The 23,198-nt window shown below is 47.4% G+C and overlaps 5 protein-coding genes across 5 annotated transcripts; all 5 read right to left on the reverse strand.

Moving 5' to 3' along the window:
* Positions 1–2,491: 2,491 nt before the first annotated feature.
* Positions 2,492–4,087, reverse strand: LOC144340054 (ubiquitin carboxyl-terminal hydrolase 17-like protein 6). The gene has a single exon (XM_077997860.1). The coding sequence runs from the start codon at positions 4,085–4,087 to the stop codon at positions 2,492–2,494; it is 1,596 nt and encodes a 531-aa protein (XP_077853986.1).
* A 3,118-nt stretch (positions 4,088–7,205) lies between these two features.
* On the reverse strand, positions 7,206–8,801 carry LOC144340055 (ubiquitin carboxyl-terminal hydrolase 17-like protein 6). The gene has a single exon (XM_077997861.1). The coding sequence runs from the start codon at positions 8,799–8,801 to the stop codon at positions 7,206–7,208; it is 1,596 nt and encodes a 531-aa protein (XP_077853987.1).
* Positions 8,802–11,909: 3,108 nt separating this feature from the next.
* On the reverse strand, positions 11,910–13,505 carry LOC144340056 (ubiquitin carboxyl-terminal hydrolase 17-like protein 6). Its single transcript, XM_077997862.1, has one exon. It carries the CDS (start codon positions 13,503–13,505, stop codon positions 11,910–11,912), a length of 1,596 nt encoding a protein of 531 aa, XP_077853988.1.
* A 3,108-nt stretch (positions 13,506–16,613) lies between these two features.
* On the reverse strand, positions 16,614–18,209 carry LOC144340057 (ubiquitin carboxyl-terminal hydrolase 17-like protein 6). The gene has a single exon (XM_077997863.1). It carries the CDS (start codon positions 18,207–18,209, stop codon positions 16,614–16,616), a length of 1,596 nt encoding a protein of 531 aa, XP_077853989.1.
* A 3,108-nt stretch (positions 18,210–21,317) lies between these two features.
* Positions 21,318–22,913, reverse strand: LOC144340058 (ubiquitin carboxyl-terminal hydrolase 17-like protein 6). Its single transcript, XM_077997864.1, has one exon. It carries the CDS (start codon positions 22,911–22,913, stop codon positions 21,318–21,320), a length of 1,596 nt encoding a protein of 531 aa, XP_077853990.1.
* Between the last annotated feature and the right edge of the window lie 285 nt (positions 22,914–23,198).

Raw genomic sequence — 23,198 nt, forward strand, 5'->3', positions numbered from 1 at the left:
TGATTCTGTGTTCGAGTGAAATGACTTACCAGTGGGGACCGAGACATGTCTTTGCAGGAAATGCTCTTGTGGAAGCTGTATACCCAAATCATAAAGCATCAAGTGTTGGAAACATGCACTGAACCTAGACGAAATACTTAGTGCCCAAATTAGACTGTGAAAGACTTTCAGGAAATCATGTAATCACCGACATACCAATTGATGACATTCCCCGAATTTATGATTGCAAGTAAAGAGAAATCCTCATGACATTCTATTTCCAGTGATTGAGGTCGTATGACCGCAATTTAAGAAATCATGAAATCAGAAAACTTGACTAATCACAATCTAATCCAACTAAAACCTTTGGTTCATTTAAGAAAGGATGAATATTAAAGCAACATATCACGCAGCACGGGAGATAATATTTTAATACGTATGTGATAATAGATCAACATTTGAGAGAGATGAAATGAATAGTTGTAAATTTGAGAATAGCATATAACCAGAATTAAACACTGTAAATGCCTGGGTGATGGGAATGAGTCCCTGTCTCAGGAAGAAACATAGAGATTTAAAAGCAGGGCGTCTAAAAGAGATTTGCATACCATTGTTAATACTGGCAGTTGTTTTAGTAAGAAAGGGAAAAATAAACCATTTGTCTTAGGGATTCTTGCATGTATTTTTCATCGTCTGAGATGTTGCTTCCAATTCCAGTTAAGCATTGTGTGGTGGACTTGCAGTTACCACCTTTGGTGGAAAATGTCATGCTGATGAAGGTAGACTTGTTTCCCAAACTAAGAGGGACAGAATTTGGGTGTTTCTTTGGGACTTTCGGCTTACTAGGAATAAAGATCCTGGCTCTAGGGATTTTCTTAAAATTTTTCAGATAATGAGAAAGAGAATAGCATTTGGGCCAGGCGCCAAGGCCTCGAGGTGTACAGAAGCATCCCCGGTCTCAGGGCCCATGAAATCAGGATGATTTTAGGGAGGATGGTGGAATGAGGAGAGTGTGACCTTTGGCCTCCTTTCTTTCCCTTTCCTTTTCATGGGTCAGGAGTGTTGAATCAGAAGGCTTCCCGGGCCCGATGAAATGAGCTTCTTTCCTCCTGGGGGAGGAAAGAAGCGCTGCGTAGAGAGTTGCTCCACAGGGAGAAAGGAGCCACCATTTTCAGGAGAATGATCCCCAGAAGCATGAGCAGTCCAGATGCCGTGGCTTCACACAAGACGCTGGTGGGTGTTATGTCTGAAGCGGGGACCTGGGCGTCGGTGTTCTTTCATGCTCATAACTGATTTTCAGGTGAGCCCAATGGATCACCTGTCTGCCAGTCATGCTCATCACACTGTACTTTGCACACACGTCACACACAGAGACACTGTTAATACGCGCATTTGTGTGCTTGAGCAGGGTTGCACCCGAGATTCTGTGGTTGTATGGAGCCCTGAGTTATGCCCTGGACATCTTTCCTCTCGGGTTGGTCAACTTGGATCGCTGTACCGAACGAGAAACGGAGCCTGAAATCCAATCAGCGAATACACAAAAGGAAGGGGCCATTTCCCACAATCATTTCCACTGCAACACCACCTCGGATGAACAAGTCTCACTGCAGGTCAGGGACTGTGCTTCAGAGATGCACCTTTCGCAGCTGGACGATTGACCCGGAATCTCCCAGACGCCATTTTGATGCACACCAAATGCGATTTATTTCAGTGCTTGCTGATTTTATTTTAGTTGAATACACACACGCTCCTGTGTTTGATTTCCTTTATTATCAATACGACTTACTTCCAAATGACTCACATACCAGTGGGATGATTTTCTGCTTCAATTCATTGGAAACGGACACCATTCAATAGGCAAGTGTGTCTGTCTGTCTGTCTCCAGCATTCTGTGGGTTCCACCAAGGGCACAAGTCCTAGGGCGCCTGACGTCCATTCAACAAGTAATGTAAAAACGGCGAGGCAGGTTCAAAAGAAGAACACCCTTCCTCTCTTCAAATGCGTTCCAGTTTCCACTACTCAAGGTAGCGAGAAGGATCCACAGAAGTCCCACGTTCGCAAAATTTCAACTTCTGGTGCTCACCAACAACTGACGAATGAAACACACCCCAAGAGAAAATAGTCAACCCCGTCCCCTGCAATAACCTCACGCGCAACCCTACACCGCAATATGTCATATTCAGAAATTCACACTGAATGACATCTACCGTGAACACAAACACACAGACAATCCCTCCACAGGTTCAGAAGACTCACGACTGCAAAACTCGATGTTTCCCATGTCTGGGCTCATCCTGAAACGCAGCCATCACTATCCAGTTTTCCCTCTTGTGTAGACAGACACCTGGGCTCCTCATTACTTTATGTCGGATTGACTGCGTAGGTGATGGTGTGTGTGTGTGTGCGCGCGCGAACCCCCTCGTGGGTGTGTGTGTGTGTACGTGTATGTGTGTGTGTGTGTCAGTGTGTGTGCGCATGCACTCCTGCGTTTGCATGGAGACTTTTCCTGAGATCACTGGCACACAAACAGAGCCCTCTTGCTGTGTTTGTTCCTCCCTTTGGATCTCCTGGTCCTCCCTTGCAGAGAAGTGAGTGTGCCAGTGTTCATGGACTCCTGAGGTGCCAGGTTCCTTGAAGAGAGGTTCAGCAGGGAGCTTTGCTGTTCAGGATGACGGTTGTTCATCCCACTCTTGTATTTTGATGGATGAATCACAAGCACGTTGGGAGGCAGGGTACATTCGACTTTTCTGACGTTGAAGTCAGGCTTGGTTTTGTTTTGCTCTTGGAGGAACTTCCAGTGGTCTAAGGTGCTTTCCTGAGTGGCTCTTTCCACCAAGTGCTCCTCCAAGTCGGGTACCTGGAGGCAGGGTTCTCTCTGGAGCTCTCCTTGCGTTGCTCGCCTGTCTTTGTGTTCAGCACCAAGGGCTCCTGGTTCCCTGCCTATTGCTATTGACACACTCTCACTGCATCTTTCCAGTTGACTCTTCTGGATGTAAAAGAGGACATAGGCCTGTTGACTCAGGACAGAAGCGATGCTACAGGCAGTGACCTCGGCGTCATCCATTTTATACCACTGGCCTCCTGGAGCTTTGACATAAGAGAGGTAATGTCCGTTGTGACAACTCCACCCAGCATGGACCAGCACAGCATAGAGGACATAGACAAGAGGTCCTGTGTTCTGCTGAGACATGTATGGCTGCATGTCAAGGCACTCAGGGTATTGCACATTCTTGGCAAGTTTGTTGCCTGTGACATCGGAGAATCTCTTCAATACAAGGATGAGGACCTTGGCAGAAGTGTGTAGAGTGAACGTCTTGGAGGCAGGCGCCTTCTGGAGACAAAGACCACAATGATAGGCATTCTCTCCATTGAGTTCTTCGGGCTTCACCACCTGTTCCAAAGCTTGCTTCACACTCTGAGCTGCCTGGATATCCAGGGCAATGTCCAGGTAAGGGTCAAAGGTGTCCGAAACGCCCTGGCAGTGGAGACACTTGATTTGAGATCTCCAGCAGCCTCCAAATATCTGGTGGATGAGGGTGGTGTCCTCAGAGTCATGATCTACCTGCTTGTGCCCGGGAAGGCATGCCCTTTTCATGGCATCCACAATGAACATCAGAAATTCATGGGCATCTTCCTGCTTGCCTCGATGGAAGCCAGCAACCAATGCCTGTGAGGGCTGGATGACGTGGCCAGGACGGTGGAGGGCCCGTGTGATGTGAGCTTCCATCGTACACAGCATGCAGCACTTGTGATGATGACAAAGTTGAGAGTGCTCCCGGGACAGCATGTAGTTGGCAAGGGGTGGTGTGTATGTCAGGCACTGCAGGGAAGCATTCACATGGCAAGTATTTCCCATATTCTGGAGCCCAGCCCCCACCGCAGCAGGTCTCCTGCTACTGAGAGGAAGCTTCTCCCCAGGGGGAGGCTGTCTTGCCACAGGAGCCAAACCATCACAGAGGTCGACATGGGTCTCAGATGACAGTGGTGACTTCTCAGGTAGAGAAGTCCGCTGGATTTCAGCAAAAGCTGCATCTGGCCGAGAAGATGTGAGTTTTGAAAAGTGGTTGAACTGCCACTCACCTCCCAAGTGGAGTGAATCGGCCTCCATGTCGCCAGGAGCAAGGATCACAAGCTTTCTCTGCTGGGACCGCACGTTGCAGAAAGATGCTATCTCTTCCGGGGAGTCTTCAAATGACACGCTATCTGGCCGCATCAGCCCTTATATAACTCAACCCCGCCTACCTCGAACACCCCACCCACCCATCAGGTACGCGGTCCACCAATCCAATATCAGCACTCAGTTAAAGAATGAACCATAGGGTGTGTCCCCTTGTATTCCCCAGGGAGTTCACTTAAAACTCCTGGGGAAGGCGTTAGTTTACTGAAAACAGTGGTGTTTACTTAAAACAGTAAACTTAAGTGGTAGTTTACTTAAAATGCGTTAGTTTACTTAAAACATGCAGAATCATGCCCATGGGAGTGTTTCTTTGTGTTTGTTTATATTTCTGGGTGTGTGTGTGTTTGAGCTGCGATGTGCTTCTAACTATGTGCTTTTGGCAGATACGATCATCCTTTCAGGCATTGAAGGACAGGAAGTCAGACCTGTACTTTCTGACTTGAGAATCATCAATGAAGTACAGTTAATAACACGGTGTATTTGTTTCCTTAATATCAAAGAATAGATCCATGCAGTCTAATAAGTATTCTAGCAGAAACCTTTCCATGTTCAGCCTATTGATTCTGTGTTCGAGTGAAATGACTTACCAGTGGGGACCGAGATATGTCTTTGCAGGAAATGCTCTTGTGGAAGCTATATACCCAAATCATAAAGCATCAAGTGCTGGAAACATGCACTGAACCTAGACGAAATACTTAGTGCCCAAATTAGACTGTGAAAGACTTTCAGGAAATCATGCAATCACCGACATACCAATTGATGACATTCCCCGAATTTATGATTGCAAGTAAAGAGAAATACTCATGACATTCTATTTCCAGTGATTGAGGTCGTATGACCGCAATTTAAGAAATCATGAAATCAGAAAACTTGACTAATCACAATCTAATCCAACTAATACCTTTGGTTCATTTAAGAAAGGATGAATATAAAAACAACATATCACGCAGCATGGGAGATAATATTTTAATACGTATGTGATAATAGATCAACATTTGAGAGAGATGAAATGAATAGTTGTAAATTTGAGAATAGCATATCACCAGAATTAAACACTGTAAATGCCTGGGTGATGGGAATGAGTCCCTGTCTCAGGAAGAAACATAGAGATTTAAAAGCAGGGCGTCTAAAAGAGATTTGCATACCATTGTTAATACTGGCAGTTGTTTTAGTAAGAAAGGGAAAAATAAACCATTTGTCTTAGGGATTCTTGCATGTATTTTTCATCGTCTGAGATGTTGCTTCCAATTCCAGTTAAGCATTGTGTGGTGGACTTGCAGTTACCACCTTTGGTGGAAAATGTCATGCTGATGAAGGTAGACTTGTTTCCCAAACTAAGAGGGACAGAATTTGGGTGTTTCTTTGGGACTTTCGGCTTACTAGGAATAAAGATCCTGGCTCTAGGGATTTTCTTAAAATTTTTCAGATAATGAGAAAGAGAATAGCATTTGGGCCAGGCGCCAAGGCCTCGAGGTGTACAGAAGCATCCCCGGTCTCAGGGCCCATGAAATCAGGATGATTTTAGGGAGGATGGTGGAATGAGGAGAGTGTGACCTTTGGCCTCCTTTCTTTCCCTTTCCTTTTCATGGGTCAGGAGTGTTGAATCAGAAGGCTTCCCGGGCCCGATGAAATGAGCTTCTTTCCTCCTGGGGGAGGAAAGAAGCGCTGCGTAGAGAGTTGCTCCACAGGGAGAAAGGAGCCACCATTTTCAGGAGAATGATCCCCAGAAGCATGAGCAGTCCAGATGCCGTGGCTTCACACAAGACGCTGGTGGGTGTTATGTCTGAAGCGGGGACCTGGGCGTCGGTGTTCTTTCATGCTCATAACTGATTTTCAGGTGAGCCCAATGGATCACCTGTCTGCCAGTCATGCTCATCACACTGTACTTTGCACACACGTCACACACAGAGACACTGTTAATACGCGCATTTGTGTGCTTGAGCAGGGTTGCACCCGAGATTCTGTGGTTGTATGGAGCCCTGAGTTATGCCCTGGACATCTTTCCTCTCGGGTTGGTCAACTTGGATCGCTGTACCGAACGAGAAACGGAGCCTGAAATCCAATCAGCGAATACACAAAAGGAAGGGGCCATTTCCCACAATCATTTCCACTGCAACACCACCTCGGATGAACAAGTCTCACTGCAGGTCAGGGACTGTGCTTCAGAGATGCACCTTTCGCAGCTGGACGATTGACCCGGAATCTCCCAGACGCCATTTTGATGCACACCAAATGCGATTTATTTCAGTGCTTGCTGATTTTATTTTAGTTGAATACACACACGCTCCTGTGTTTGATTTCCTTTATTATCAATACGACTTACTTCCAAATGACTCACATACCAGTGGGATGATTTTCTGCTTCAATTCATTGGAAACGGACACCATTCAATAGGCAAGTGTGTCTGTCTGTCTGTCTCCAGCATTCTGTGGGTTCCACCAAGGGCACAAGTCCTAGGGCGCCTGACGTCCATTCAACAAGTAATGTAAAAACGGCGAGGCAGGTTCAAAAGAAGAACACCCTTCCTCTCTTCAAATGCGTTCCAGTTTCCACTACTCAAGGTAGCGAGAAGGATCCACAGAAGTCCCACGTTCGCAAAATTTCAACTTCTGGTGCTCACCAACAACTGACGAATGAAACACACCCCAAGAGAAAATAGTCAACCCCGTCCCCTGCAATAACCTCACGCGCAACCCTACACCGCAATATGTCATATTCAGAAATTCACACTGAATGACATCTACCGTGAACACAAACACACAGACAATCCCTCCACAGGTTCAGAAGACTCACGACTGCAAAACTCGATGTTTCCCATGTCTGGGCTCATCCTGAAACGCAGCCATCACTATCCAGTTTTCCCTCTTGTGTAGACAGACACCTGGGCTCCTCATTACTTTATGTCGGATTGACTGCGTAGGTGATGGTGTGTGTGTGTGTGCGCGCGCGAACCCCCTCGTGGGTGTGTGTGTGTGTACGTGTATGTGTGTGTGTGTGTCAGTGTGTGTGCGCATGCACTCCTGCGTTTGCATGGAGACTTTTCCTGAGATCACTGGCACACAAACAGAGCCCTCTTGCTGTGTTTGTTCCTCCCTTTGGATCTCCTGGTCCTCCCTTGCAGAGAAGTGAGTGTGCCAGTGTTCATGGACTCCTGAGGTGCCAGGTTCCTTGAAGAGAGGTTCAGCAGGGAGCTTTGCTGTTCAGGATGACGGTTGTTCATCCCACTCTTGTATTTTGATGGATGAATCACAAGCACGTTGGGAGGCAGGGTACATTCGACTTTTCTGACGTTGAAGTCAGGCTTGGTTTTGTTTTGCTCTTGGAGGAACTTCCAGTGGTCTAAGGTGCTTTCCTGAGTGGCTCTTTCCACCAAGTGCTCCTCCAAGTCGGGTACCTGGAGGCAGGGTTCTCTCTGGAGCTCTCCTTGCGTTGCTCGCCTGTCTTTGTGTTCAGCACCAAGGGCTCCTGGTTCCCTGCCTATTGCTATTGACACACTCTCACTGCATCTTTCCATTTGACTCTTCTGGATGTAAAAGAGGACATAGGCCTGTTGACTCAGGACAGAAGCGATGCTACAGGCAGTGACCTCGGCGTCATCCATTTTATACCACTGGCCTCCTGGAGCTTTGACATAAGAGAGGTAATGTCCGTTGTGACAACTCCACCCAGCATGGACCAGCACAGCATAGAGGACATAGACAAGAGGTCCTGTGTTCTGCTGAGACATGTATGGCTGCATGTCAAGGCACTCAGGGTATTGCACATTCTTGGCAAGTTTGTTGCCTGTGACATCGGAGAATCTCTTCAATACAAGGATGAGGACCTTGGCAGAAGTGTGTAGAGTGAACGTCTTGGAGGCAGGCGCCTTCTGGAGACAAAGACCACAATGATAGGCATTCTCTCCATTGAGTTCTTCGGGCTTCACCACCTGTTCCAAAGCTTGCTTCACACTCTGAGCTGCCTGGATATCCAGGGCAATGTCCAGGTAAGGGTCAAAGGTGTCCGAAACGCCCTGGCAGTGGAGACACTTGATTTGAGATCTCCAGCAGCCTCCAAATATCTGGTGGATGAGGGTGGTGTCCTCAGAGTCATGATCTACCTGCTTGTGCCCGGGAAGGCATGCCCTTTTCATGGCATCCACAATGAACATCAGAAATTCATGGGCATCTTCCTGCTTGCCTCGATGGAAGCCAGCAACCAATGCCTGTGAGGGCTGGATGACGTGGCCAGGACGGTGGAGGGCCCGTGTGATGTGAGCTTCCATCGTACACAGCATGCAGCACTTGTGATGATGACAAAGTTGAGAGTGCTCCCGGGACAGCATGTAGTTGGCAAGGGGTGGTGTGTATGTCAGGCACTGCAGGGAAGCATTCACATGGCAAGTATTTCCCATATTCTGGAGCCCAGCCCCCACCGCAGCAGGTCTCCTGCTACTGAGAGGAAGCTTCTCCCCAGGGGGAGGCTGTCTTGCCACAGGAGCCAAACCATCACAGAGGTCGACATGGGTCTCAGATGACAGTGGTGACTTCTCAGGTAGAGAAGTCCGCTGGATTTCAGCAAAAGCTGCATCTGGCCGAGAAGATGTGAGTTTTGAAAAGTGGTTGAACTGCCACTCACCTCCCAAGTGGAGTGAATCGGCCTCCATGTCGCCAGGAGCAAGGATCACAAGCTTTCTCTGCTGGGACCGCACGTTGCAGAAAGATGCTATCTCTTCCGGGGAGTCTTCAAATGACACGCTATCTGGCCGCATCAGCCCTTATATAACTCAACCCCGCCTACCTCGAACACCCCACCCACCCATCAGGTACGCGGTCCACCAATCCAATATCAGCACTCAGTTAAAGAATGAACCATAGGGTGTGTCCCCTTGTATTCCCCAGGGAGTTCACTTAAAACTCCTGGGGAAGGCGTTAGTTTACTGAAAACAGTGGTGTTTACTTAAAACAGTAAACTTAAGTGGTAGTTTACTTAAAATGCGTTAGTTTACTTAAAACATGCAGAATCATGCCCATGGGAGTGTTTCTTTGTGTTTGTTTATATTTCTGGGTGTGTGTGTGTTTGAGCTGCGATGTGCTTCTAACTATGTGCTTTTGGCAGATACGATCATCCTTTCAGGCATTGAAGGACAGGAAGTCAGACCTGTACTTTCTGACTTGAGAATCATCAATGAAGTACAGTTAATAACACGGTGTATTTGTTTCCTTAATATCAAAGAATAGATCCATGCAGTCTAATAAGTATTCTAGCAGAAACCTTTCCATGTTCAGCCTATTGATTCTGTGTTCGAGTGAAATGACTTACCAGTGGGGACCGAGATATGTCTTTGCAGGAAATGCTCTTGTGGAAGCTATATACCCAAATCATAAAGCATCAAGTGCTGGAAACATGCACTGAACCTAGACGAAATACTTAGTGCCCAAATTAGACTGTGAAAGACTTTCAGGAAATCATGCAATCACCGACATACCAATTGATGACATTCCCCGAATTTATGATTGCAAGTAAAGAGAAATACTCATGACATTCTATTTCCAGTGATTGAGGTCGTATGACCGCAATTTAAGAAATCATGAAATCAGAAAACTTGACTAATCACAATCTAATCCAACTAATACCTTTGGTTCATTTAAGAAAGGATGAATATAAAACAACATATCACGCAGCATGGGAGATAATATTTTAATACGTATGTGATAATAGATCAACATTTGAGAGAGATGAAATAAATAGTTGTAAATTTGAGAATAGCATATCACCAGAATTAAACACTGTAAATGCCTGGGTGATGGGAATGAGTCCCTGTCTCAGGAAGAAACATAGAGATTTAAAAGCAGGGCGTCTAAAAGAGATTTGCATACCATTGTTAATACTGGCAGTTGTTTTAGTAAGAAACGGAAAAATAAACCATTTGTCTTAGGGATTCTTGCATGTATTTTTCATCGTCTGAGATGTTGCTTCCAATTCCAGTTAAGCATTGTGTGGTGGACTTGCAGTTACCACCTTTGGTGGAAAATGTCATGCTGATGAAGGTAGACTTGTTTCCCAAACTAAGAGGGACAGAATTTGGGTGTTTCTTTGGGACTTTCGGCTTACTAGGAATAAAGATCCTGGCTCTAGGGATTTTCTTAAAATTTTTCAGATAATGAGAAAGAGAATAGCATTTGGGCCAGGCGCCAAGGCCTCGAGGTGTACAGAAGCATCCCCGGTCTCAGGGCCCATGAAATCAGGATGATTTTAGGGAGGTTGGTGGAATGAGGAGAGTGTGACCTTTGGCCTCCTTTCTTTCCCTTTCCTTTTCATGGGTCAGGTGTGTTGAATCAGAAGGCTTCCCGGGCCCGATGAAATGAGTCCTGGGGGAGGAAAGAAGCGCTGCGTAGAGAGTTGCTCCACAGGGAGAAAGGAGCCACCATTTTCAGGAGAATGATCCCCAGAAGCATGAGCAGTCCAGATGCCGTGGCTTCACACAAGACGCTGGTGGGTGTTATGTCTGAAGCGGGGACCTGGGCGTCGGTGTTCTTTCATGCTCATAACTGATTTTCAGGTGAGCCCAATGGATCACCTGTCTGCCAGTCATGCTCATCACACTGTACTTTGCACACACGTCACACACAGAGACACTGTTAATACGCGCATTTGTGTGCTTGAGCAGGGTTGCACCCGAGATTCTGTGGTTGTATGGAGCCCTGAGTTATGCCCTGGACATCTTTCCTCTCGGGTTGGTCAACTTGGATCGCTGTACCGAACGAGAAACGGAGCCTGAAATCCAATCAGCGAATACACAAAAGGAAGGGGCCATTTCCCACAATCATTTCCACTGCAACACCACCTCGGATGAACAAGTCTCACTGCAGGTCAGGGACTGTGCTTCAGAGATGCACCTTTCGCAGCTGGACGATTGACCCGGAATCTCCCAGACGCCATTTTGATGCACACCAAATGCGATTTATTTCAGTGCTTGCTGATTTTTTTTTAGTTGAATACACACACGCTCCTGTGTTTGATTTCCTTTATTATCAATACGACTTACTTCCAAATGACTCACATACCAGTGGGATGATTTTCTGCTTCAATTCATTGGAAATGGACACCATTCAATAGGCAAGTGTGTCTGTCTGTCTGTCTCCAGCATTCTGTGGGATCCACCAAGGGCACAAGTCCTAGGGCGCCTGACGTCCATTCAACAAGTAATGTAAAAACGGCGAGGCAGGTTCAAAAGAAGAACACCCTTCCTCTCTTCAAATGCGTTCCAGTTTCCACTACTCAAGGTAGCGAGAAGGATCCACAGAAGTCCCACGTTCGCAAAATTTCAACTTCTGGTGCTCACCAACAACTGACGAATGAAACACACCCCAAGAGAAAATAGTCAACCCCGTCCCCTGCAATAACCTCACGCGCAACCCTACACCGCAATATGTCATATTCAGAAATTCACACTGAATGACATCTACCGTGAACACAAACACACAGACAATCCCTCCACAGGTTCAGAAGACTCACGACTGCAAAACTCGATGTTTCCCATGTCTGGGCTCATCCTGAAACGCAGCCATCACTATCCAGTTTTCCCTCTTGTGTAGACAGACACCTGGGCTCCTCATTACTTTATGTCGGATTGACTGCGTAGGTGATGGTGTGTGTGTGTGTGCGCGCGCGAACCCCCTCGTGGGTGTGTGTGTGTGTACGTGTATGTGTGTGTGTGTGTCAGTGTGTGTGCGCATGCACTCCTGCGTTTGCATGGAGACTTTTCCTGAGATCACTGGCACACAAACAGAGCCCTCTTGCTGTGTTTGTTCCTCCCTTTGGATCTCCTGGTCCTCCCTTGCAGAGAAGTGAGTGTGCCAGTGTTCATGGACTCCTGAGGTGCCAGGTTCCTTGAAGAGAGGTTCAGCAGGGAGCTTTGCTGTTCAGGATGACGGTTGTTCATCCCACTCTTGTATTTTGATGGATGAATCACAAGCACGTTGGGAGGCAGGGTACATTCGACTTTTCTGACGTTGAAGTCAGGCTTGGTTTTGTTTTGCTCTTGGAGGAACTTCCAGTGGTCTAAGGTGCTTTCCTGAGTGGCTCTTTCCACCAAGTGCTCCTCCAAGTCGGGTACCTGGAGGCAGGGTTCTCTCTGGAGCTCTCCTTGCGTTGCTCGCCTGTCTTTGTGTTCAGCACCAAGGGCTCCTGGTTCCCTGCCTATTGCTATTGACACACTCTCACTGCATCTTTCCAGTTGACTCTTCTGGATGTAAAAGAGGACATAGGCCTGTTGACTCAGGACAGAAGCGATGCTACAGGCAGTGACCTCGGCGTCATCCATTTTATACCACTGGCCTCCTGGAGCTTTGACATAAGAGAGGTAATGTCCGTTGTGACAACTCCACCCAGCATGGACCAGCACAGCATAGAGGACATAGACAAGAGGTCCTGTGTTCTGCTGAGACATGTATGGCTGCATGTCAAGGCACTCAGGGTATTGCACATTCTTGGCAAGTTTGTTGCCTGTGACATCGGAGAATCTCTTCAATACAAGGATGAGGACCTTGGCAGAAGTGTGTAGAGTGAACGTCTTGGAGGCAGGCGCCTTCTGGAGACAAAGACCACAATGATAGGCATTCTCTCCATTGAGTTCTTCGGGCTTCACCACCTGTTCCAAAGCTTGCTTCACACTCTGAGCTGCCTGGATATCCAGGGCAATGTCCAGGTAAGGGTCAAAGGTGTCCGAAACGCCCTGGCAGTGGAGACACTTGATTTGAGATCTCCAGCAGCCTCCAAATATCTGGTGGATGAGGGTGGTGTCCTCAGAGTCATGATCTACCTGCTTGTGCCCGGGAAGGCATGCCCTTTTCATGGCATCCACAATGAACATCAGAAATTCATGGGCATCTTCCTGCTTGCCTCGATGGAAGCCAGCAACCAATGCCTGTGAGGGCTGGATGACGTGGCCAGGACGGTGGAGGGCCCGTGTGATGTGAGCTTCCATCGTACACAGCATGCAGCACTTGTGATGATGACAAAGTTGAGAGTGCTCCCGGGACAGCATGTAGTTGGCAAGGGGTGGTGTGTATGTCAGGCACTGCAGGGAAGCATTCACATGGCAAGTATTTCCCATATTCTGGAGCCCAGCCCCCACCGCAGCAGGTCTCCTGCTACTGAGAGGAAGCTTCTCCCCAGGGGGAGGCTGTCTTGCCACAGGAGCCAAACCATCACAGAGGTCGACATGGGTCTCAGATGACAGTGGTGACTTCTCAGGTAGAGAAGTCCGCTGGATTTCAGCAAAAGCTGCATCTGGCCGAGAAGATGTGAGTTTTGAAAAGTGGTTGAACTGCCACTCACCTCCCAAGTGGAGTGAATCGGCCTCCATGTCGCCAGGAGCAAGGATCACAAGCTTTCTCTGCTGGGACCGCACGTTGCAGAAAGATGCTATCTCTTCCGGGGAGTCTTCAAATGACACGCTATCTGGCCGCATCAGCCCTTATATAACTCAACCCCGCCTACCTCGAACACCCCACCCACCCATCAGGTACGCGGTCCACCAATCCAATATCAGCACTCAGTTAAAGAATGAACCATAGGGTGTGTCCCCTTGTATTCCCCAGGGAGTTCACTTAAAACTCCTGGGGAAGGCGTTAGTTTACTGAAAACAGTGGTGTTTACTTAAAACAGTAAACTTAAGTGGTAGTTTACTTAAAATGCGTTAGTTTACTTAAAACATGCAGAATCATGCCCATGGGAGTGTTTCTTTGTGTTTGTTTATATTTCTGGGTGTGTGTGTGTTTGAGCTGCGATGTGCTTCTAACTATGTGCTTTTGGCAGATACGATCATCCTTTCAGGCATTGAAGGACAGGAAGTCAGACCTGTACTTTCTGACTTGAGAATCATCAATGAAGTACAGTTAATAACACGGTGTATTTGTTTCCTTAATATCAAAGAATAGATCCATGCAGTCTAATAAGTATTCTAGCAGAAACCTTTCCATGTTCAGCCTATTGATTCTGTGTTCGAGTGAAATGACTTACCAGTGGGGACCGAGATATGTCTTTGCAGGAAATGCTCTTGTGGAAGCTATATACCCAAATCATAAAGCATCAAGTGCTGGAAACATGCACTGAACCTAGACGAAATACTTAGTGCCCAAATTAGACTGTGAAAGACTTTCAGGAAATCATGCAATCACCGACATACCAATTGATGACATTCCCCGAATTTATGATTGCAAGTAAAGAGAAATACTCATGACATTCTATTTCCAGTGATTGAGGTCGTATGACCGCAATTTAAGAAATCATGAAATCAGAAAACTTGACTAATCACAATCTAATCCAACTAATACCTTTGGTTCATTTAAGAAAGGATGAATATAAAACAACATATCACGCAGCATGGGAGATAATATTTTAATACGTATGTGATAATAGATCAACATTTGAGAGAGATGAAATAAATAGTTGTAAATTTGAGAATAGCATATCACCAGAATTAAACACTGTAAATGCCTGGGTGATGGGAATGAGTCCCTGTCTCAGGAAGAAACATAGAGATTTAAAAGCAGGGCGTCTAAAAGAGATTTGCATACCATTGTTAATACTGGCAGTTGTTTTAGTAAGAAACGGAAAAATAAACCATTTGTCTTAGGGATTCTTGCATGTATTTTTCATCGTCTGAGATGTTGCTTCCAATTCCAGTTAAGCATTGTGTGGTGGACTTGCAGTTACCACATTTGGTGGAAAATGTCATGCTGATGAAGGTAGACTTGTTTCCCAAACTAAGAGGGACAGAATTTGGGTGTTTCTTTGGGACTTTCGGCTTACTAGGAATAAAGATCCTGGCTCTAGGGATTTTCTTAAAATTTTTCAGATAATGAGAAAGAGAATAGCATTTGGGCCAGGCGCCAAGGCCTCGAGGTGTACAGAAGCATCCCCGGTCTCAGGGCCCATGAAATCAGGATGATTTTAGGGAGGTTGGTGGAATGAGGAGAGTGTGACCTTTGGCCTCCTTTCTTTCCCTTTCCTTTTCATGGGTCAGGTGTGTTGAATCAGAAGGCTTCCCGGGCCCGATGAAATGAGTCCTGGGGGAGGAAAGAAGCGCTGCGTAGAGAGTTGCTCCACAGGGAGAAAGGAGCCACCATTTTCAGGAGAATGATCCCCAGAAGCATGAGCAGTCCAGATGCCGTGGCTTCACACAAGACGCTGGTGGGTGTTATGTCTGAAGCGGGGACCTGGGCGTCGGTGTTCTTTCATGCTCATAACTGATTTTCAGGTGAGCCCAATGGATCACCTGTCTGCCAGTCATGCTCATCACACTGTACTTTGCACACACGTCACACACAGAGACACTGTTAATACGCGCATTTGTGTGCTTGAGCAGGGTTGCACCCGAGATTCTGTGGTTGTATGGAGCCCTGAGTTATGCCCTGGACATCTTTCCTCTCGGGTTGGTCAACTTGGATCGCTGTACCGAACGAGAAACGGAGCCTGAAATCCAATCAGCGAATACACAAAAGGAAGGGGCCATTTCCCACAATCATTTCCACTGCAACACCACCTCGGATGAACAAGTCTCACTGCAGGTCAGGGACTGTGCTTCAGAGATGCACCTTTCGCAGCTGGACGATTGACCCGGAATCTCCCAGACGCCATTTGGATGCACACCAAATGCGATTTATTTCAGTGCTTGCTGATTTTATTTTAGTTGAATACACACACGCTCCTGTGTTTGATTTCCTTTATTATCAATACGACTTACTTCCAAATGACTCACATACCAGTGGGATGATTTTCTGCTTCAATTCATTGGAAATGGACACCATTCAATAGGCAAGTGTGTCTGTCTGTCTGTCTCCAGCATTCTGTGGGTTCCACCAAGGGCACAAGTCCTAGGGCACCTGACGTCCATTCAACAAGTAATGTAAAAACGGCGAGGCAGGTTCAAAAGAAGAACACCCTTCCTCTCTTCAAATGCGTTCCAGTTTCCACTACTCAAGGTAGCGAGAAGGATCCACAGAAGTCCCACGTTCGCAAAATTTCAACTTCTGGTGCTCACCAACAACTGACGAATGAAACACACCCCAAGAGAAAATAGTCAACCCCGTCCCCTGCAATAACCTCACGCGCAACCCTACACCGCAATATGTCATATTCAGAAATTCACACTGAATGACATCTACCGTGAACACAAACACACAGACAATCCCTCCACAGGTTCAGAAGACTCACGACTGCAAAACTCGATGTTTCCCATGTCTGGGCTCATCCTGAAACGCAGCCATCACTATCCAGCTTTCCCTCTTGTGTAGACAGACACCTGGGCTCCTCATTACTTTATGTCGGATTGACTGCGTAGGTGATGGTGTGTGTGTGTGCGCGCGCGAACCCCCTCGTGGGTGTGTGTGTGTGTACGTGTATGTGTGTGTGTGTGTGTCAGTGTGTGTGCGCATGCACTCCTGCGTTTGCATGGAGACTTTTCCTGAGATCACTGGCACACAAACAGAGCCCTCTTGCTGTGTTTGTTCCTCCCTTTGGATCTCCTGGTCCTCCCTTGCAGAGAAGTGAGTGTGCCAGTGTTCATGGACTCCTGAGGTGCCAGGTTCCTTGAAGAGAGGTTCAGCAGGGAGCTTTGCTGTTCAGGATGACGGTTGTTCATCCCACTCTTGTATTTTGATGGATGAATCACAAGCACGTTGGGAGGCAGGGTACATTCGACTTTTCTGACGTTGAAGTCAGGCTTGGTTTTGTTTTGCTCTTGGAGGAACTTCCAGTGGTCTAAGGTGCTTTCCTGAGTGGCTCTTTCCACCAAGTGCTCCTCCAAGTCGGGTACCTGGAGGCAGGGTTCTCTCTGGAGCTCTCCTTGCGTTGCTCGCCTGTCTTTGTGTTCAGCACCAAGGGCTCCTGGTTCCCTGCCTATTGCTATTGACACACTCTCACTGCATCTTTCCAGTTGACTCTTCTGGATGTAAAAGAGGACATAGGCCTGTTGACTCAGGACAGAAGCGATGCTACAGGCAGTGACCTCGGCGTCATCCATTTTATACCACTGGCCTCCTGGAGCTTTGACATAAGAGAGGTAATGTCCGTTGTGACAACTCCCCCCAGCATGGACCAGCACAGCATAGAGGACATAGACAAGAGGTCCTGTGTTCTGCTGAGACATGTATGGCTGCATGTCAAGGCACTCAGGGTACTGCACATTCTTGGCAAGTTTGTTGCCTGTGACATCGGAGAATCTCTTCAATACAAGGATGAGGACCTTGGCAGAAGTGTGTAGAGTGAACGTCTTTGAGGCAGGCGCCTTCTGGAGACAAAGACCACAATGATAGGCATTCTCTCCATTGAGTTCTTCGGGCTTCACCACCTGTTCCAAAGCTTGCTTCACACTCTGAGCTGCCTGGATATCCAGGGCAATGTCCAGGTAAGGGTCAAAGGTGTCCGAAACGCCCTGGCAGTGGAGACACTTGATTTGAGATCTCCAGCAGCCTCCAAATATCTGGTGGATGAGGGTGGTGTCCTCAGAGTCATGATCTACCTGCTTGTGCCCGGGAAGGCATGCCCTTTTCATGGCATCCACAATGAACATCAGAAATTCATGGGCATCTTCCTGCTTGCCTCGATGGAAGCCAGCAACCAATGCCTGTGAGGGCTGGATGACGTGGCCAGGACGGTGGAGGGCCCGTGTGATGTGAGCTTCCATCGTACACAGCATGCAGCACTTGTGATGATGACAAAGTTGAGAGTGCTCCCGGGACAGCATGTAGTTGGCAAGGGGTGGTGTGTATGTCAGGCACTGCAGGGAAGCATTCACATAGCAAGTATTTCCCATATTCTGGAGCCCAGCCCCCACCGCAGCAGGTCTCCTGCTACTGCGAGGAAGCTTCTCCCCAGGGGCAGGCTGTCTTGCCACAGGAGCCAAACCATCACAGAGGTCGACATGGGTCTCAGATGACAGTGGTGACTTCTCAGGTAGAGAAGTCCGCTGGATTTCAGCAAAAGCTGCATCTGGCCGAGAAGATGTGAGTTTTGAAAAGTGGTTGAACTGCCACTCACCTCCCAAGTGGAGTGAATCGGCCTCCATGTCGCCAGGAGCAAGGATCACAAGCTTTCTCTGCTGGGACCGCACGTTGCAGAAAGATGCTATCTCTTCCGAGAGAGTCTTCAAATGACACGCCATCTGGCCGCATCAGCCCTTATATAACTCAACCCCGCCTACCTCGAACACCCCACCCACCCATCAGGTACGCGGTCCACCAATCCAATATCAGCACTCAGTTAAAGAATGAACCATAGGGTGTGTCCCCTTGTATTCCCCAGGGAGTTCACTTAAAACTCCTGGGGAAGGCGTTAGTTTACTTAAAACAGTGGTGTTTACTTAAAACAGTAAACTTAAGTGGTAGTTTACTTAAAATGCGTTAGTTTACTTAAAACATGCAGAATCATGCCCATGGGAGTGTTTCTTTGTGTTTGTTTATATTTCTGGGTGTGTGTGTGTTTGAGCTGCGATGTGCTTCTAACTATGTGCTTTTGGCAGATACGATCATCCTTTCAGGCATTGAAGGACAGGAAGTCAGACCTGTACTTTCTGACTTGAGAATCATCAATGAAGTACAGTTAATAACACGGTGTATTTGTTTCCTTAATATCAAAGAATAGATCCATGCAGTCTAATAAGTATTCTAGCAGTAACCTTTCCATGTTCAGCCTATTGATTCTGTGTTCGAGTGAAATGACTTACCAGTGGGGACCGAGACATGTCTTTGCAGGAAATGCTCTTGTGGAAGCTGTATACCCAAATCATAAAGCATCAAGTGTTGGAAACATGCACTGAACCTAGACGAAATACTTAGTGCCCAAATTAGACTGTGAAAGACTTTCAGGAAATCATGTAATCACCGACATACCAATTGATGACATTCCCCGAATTTATGATTGCAAGTAAAGAGAAATCCTCATGACATTCTATTTCCAGTGATTGAGGTCGTATGACCGCAATTTAAGAAATCATGAAATCAGAAAACTTGACTAATCACAATCTAATCCAACTAAAACCTTTGGTTCATTTAAGAAAGGATGAATATAAAAACAACATATCACGCAGCACGGGAGATAATATTTTAATACGTATGTGATAATAGATCAACATTTGAGAGAGATGAAATGAATAGTTGTAAATTTGAGAATAGCATATAACCAGAATTAAACACTGTAAATGCCTGGGTGATGGGAATGAGTCCCTGTCTCAGGAAGAAACATAGAGATTTAAAAGCAGGGCGTCTAAAAGAGATTTGCATACCATTGTTAATACTGGCAGTTGTTTTAGTAAGAAAGGGAAAAATAAACCATTTGTCTTAGGGATTCTTGCATGTATTTTTCATCGTCTGAGATGTTGCTTCCAATTCCAGTTAAGCATTGTGTGGTGGACTTGCAGTTACCACCTTTGGTGGAAAATGTCATGCTGATGAAGGTAGACTTGTTTCCCAAACTAAGAGGGACAGAATTTGGGTGTTTCTTTGGGACTTTCGGCTTACTAGGAATAAAGATCCTGGCTCTAGGGATTTTCTTAAAATTTTTCAGATAATGAGAAAGAGAATAGCATTTGGGCCAGGCTCCAAGGCCTCGAGGTGTACAGAAGCATCCCCGGTCTCAGGGCCCATGAAATCAGGATGATTTTAGGGAGGATGGTGGAATGAGGAGAGTGTGACCTTTGGCCTCCTTTCTTTCCCTTTCCTTTTCATGGGTCAGGAGTGTTGAATCAGAAGGCTTCCCGGGCCCGATGAAATGAGTCCTGGGGGAGGAAAGAAGCGCTGCGTAGAGAGTTGCTCCACAGGGAGAAAGGAGCCACCATTTTCAGGAGAATGATCCCCAGAAGCATGAGCAGTCCAGATGCCGTGGCTTCACACAAGACGCTGGTGGGTGTTATGTCTGAAGCGGGGACCTGGGCGTCGGTGTTCTTTCATGCTCATAACTGATTTTCAGGTGAGCCCAATGGATCACCTGTCTGCCAGTCATGCTCATCACACTGTACTTTGCACACACGTTACACACAGAGACACTGTTAATACGCGCATTTGTGTGCTTGAGCCCGGTTGCACCCGAGATTCTGTGGTTGTATGGAGCCCTGAGTTATGCCCTGGACATCTTTCCTCTCGGGTTGGTCAACTTGGATCGCTGTACCGAACGAGAAACGGAGCCTGAAATCCAATCAGCGAATACACAAAAGGAAGGGGCCATTTCCCACAATCATTTCCACTGCAACACCACCTCGGATGAACAAGTCTCACTGCAGGTCAGGGACTGTGCTTCAGAGATGCACCTTTCGCAGCTGGACGATTGACCCGGAATCTCCCAGACGCCATTTGGATGCACACCAAATGCGATTTATTTCAGTGCTTGCTGATTTTATTTTAGTTGAATACACACACGCTCCTGTGTTTGATTTCCTTTATTATCAATACGACTTACTTCCAAATGACTCACATACCAGTGGGATGATTTTCTGCTTCAATTCATTGGAAATGGACACCATTCAATAGGCAAGTGTGTCTGTCTGTCTGTCTCCAGCATTCTGTGGGTTCCACCAAGGGCACAAGTCCTAGGGCGCCTGACGTCCATTCAACAAGTAATGTAAAAACGGCGAGGCAGGTTCAAAAGAAGAACACCCTTCCTCTCTTCAAATGCGTTCCAGTTTCCACTACTCAAGGTAGCGAGAAGGATCCACAGAAGTCCCACGTTCGCAAAATTTCAACTTCTGGTGCTCACCAACAACTGACGAATGAAACACACCCCAAGAGAAAATAGTCAACCCCGTCCCCTGCAATAACCTCACGCGCAACCCTACACCGCAATATGTCATATTCAGAAATTCACACTGAATGACATCTACCGTGAACACAAACACACAGACAATCCCTCCACAGGTTCAGAAGACTCACGACTGCAAAACTCGATGTTTCCCATGTCTGGGCTCATCCTGAAACGCAGCCATCACTATCCAGTTTTCCCTCTTGTGTAGACAGACACCTGGGCTCCTCATTACTTTATGTCGGATTGACTGCGTAGGTGATGGTGTGTGTGTGTGCGCGCGCGAACCCCCTCGTGGGTGTGTGTGTGTGTACGTGTATGTGTGTGTGTGTGTCAGTGTGTGTGCGCATGCACTCCTGCGTTTGCATGGAGACTTTTCCTGAGATCACTGGCACACAAACAGAGCCCTCTTGCTGTGTTTGTTCCTCCCTTTGGATCTCCTGGTCCTCCCTTGCAGAGAAGTGAGTGTGCCAGTGTTCATGGACTCCTGAGGTGCCAGGTTCCTTGAAGAGAGGTTCAGCAGGGAGCTTTGCTGTTCAGGATGACGGTTGTTCATCCCACTCTTGTATTTTGATGGATGAATCACAAGCACGTTGGGAGGCAGGGTACATTCGACTTTTCTGACGTTGAAGTCAGGCTTGGTTTTGTTTTGCTCTTGGAGGAACTTCCAGTGGTCTAAGGTGCTTTCCTGAGTGGCTCTTTCCACCAAGTGCTCCTCCAAGTCGGGTACCTGGAGGCAGGGTTCTCTCTGGAGCTCTCCTTGCGTTGCTCGCCTGTCTTTGTGTTCAGCACCAAGGGCTCCTGGTTCCCTGCCTATTGCTATTGACACACTCTCACTGCATCTTTCCAGTTGACTCTTCTGGATGTAAAAGAGGACATAGGCCTGTTGACTCAGGACAGAAGCGATGCTACAGGCAGTGACCTCGGCGTCATCCATTTTATACCACTGGCCTCCTGGAGCTTTGACATAAGAGAGGTAATGTCCGTTGTGACAACTCCCCCCAGCATGGACCAGCACAGCATAGAGGACATAGACAAGAGGTCCTGTGTTCTGCTGAGACATGTATGGCTGCATGTCAAGGCACTCAGGGTACTGCACATTCTTGGCAAGTTTGTTGCCTGTGACATCAGAGAATCTCTTCAATACAAGGATGAGGACCTTGGCAGAAGTGTGTAGAGTGAACGTCTTTGAGGCAGGCGCCTTCTGGAGACAAAGACCACAATGATAGGCATTCTCTCCATTGAGTTCTTCGGGCTTCACCACCTGTTCCAAAGCTTGCTTCACACTCTGAGCTGCCTGGATATCCAGGGCAATGTCCAGGTAAGGGTCAAAGGTGTCCGAAACGCCCTGGCAGTGGAGACACTTGATTTGAGATCTCCAGCAGCCTCCAAATATCTGGTGGATGAGGGTGGTGTCCTCAGAGTCATGATCTACCTGCTTGTGCCCGGGAAGGCATGCCCTTTTCATGGCATCCACAATGAACATCAGAAATTCATGGGCATCTTCCTGCTTGCCTCGATGGAAGCCAGCAACCAATGCCTGTGAGGGCTGGATGACGTGGCCAGGACGGTGGAGGGCCCGTGTGATGTGAGCTTCCATCGTACACAGCATGCAGCACTTGTGATGATGACAAAGTTGAGAGTGCTCCCGGGACAGCATGTAGTTGGCAAGGGGTGGTGTGTATGTCAGGCACTGCAGGGAAGCATTCACATAGCAAGTATTTCCCATATTCTGGAGCCCAGCCCCCACCGCAGCAGGTCTCCTGCTACTGCGAGGAAGCTTCTCCCCAGGGGCAGGCTGTCTTGCCACAGGAGCCAAACCATCACAGAGGTCGACATGGGTCTCAGATGACAGTGGTGACTTCTCAGGTAGAGAAGTCCGCTGGATTTCAGCAAAAGCTGCATCTGGCCGAGAAGATGTGAGTTTTGAAAAGTGGTTGAACTGCCACTCACCTCCCAAGTGGAGTGAATCGGCCTCCATGTCGCCAGGATCAAGGATCACAAGCTTTCTCTGCTGGGACCGCACGTTGCAGAAAGATGCTATCTCTTCCGAGAGAGTCTTCAAATGACACGCCATCTGGCCGCATCAGCCCTTATATAACTCAACCCCGCCTACCTCGAACACCCCACCCACCCATCAGGTACGCGGTCCACCAATCCAATATCAGCACTCAGTTAAAGAATGAACCATAGGGTGTGTCCCCTTGTATTCCCCAGGGAGTTCACTTAAAACTCCTGGGGAAGGCGTTAGTTTACTTAAAACAGT

Source organism: Macaca mulatta, chromosome 3, assembly GCF_049350105.2.
Source record: "Macaca mulatta isolate MMU2019108-1 chromosome 3, T2T-MMU8v2.0, whole genome shotgun sequence".
NCBI classification, from domain to species: domain Eukaryota; kingdom Metazoa; phylum Chordata; class Mammalia; order Primates; family Cercopithecidae; genus Macaca; species Macaca mulatta.

Bases quoted from the DNA above. Each gene is read 5' to 3' on its own strand.
- LOC144340054 (XM_077997860.1), bottom strand. From the start codon at position 4,087: ATGGAGGCCGATTCACTCCACTTGGGAGGTGAGTGGCAGTTCAACCAC.
- LOC144340055 (XM_077997861.1), bottom strand. From the start codon at position 8,801: ATGGAGGCCGATTCACTCCACTTGGGAGGTGAGTGGCAGTTCAACCAC.
- LOC144340056 (XM_077997862.1), bottom strand. From the start codon at position 13,505: ATGGAGGCCGATTCACTCCACTTGGGAGGTGAGTGGCAGTTCAACCAC.
- LOC144340057 (XM_077997863.1), bottom strand. From the start codon at position 18,209: ATGGAGGCCGATTCACTCCACTTGGGAGGTGAGTGGCAGTTCAACCAC.
- LOC144340058 (XM_077997864.1), bottom strand. From the start codon at position 22,913: ATGGAGGCCGATTCACTCCACTTGGGAGGTGAGTGGCAGTTCAACCAC.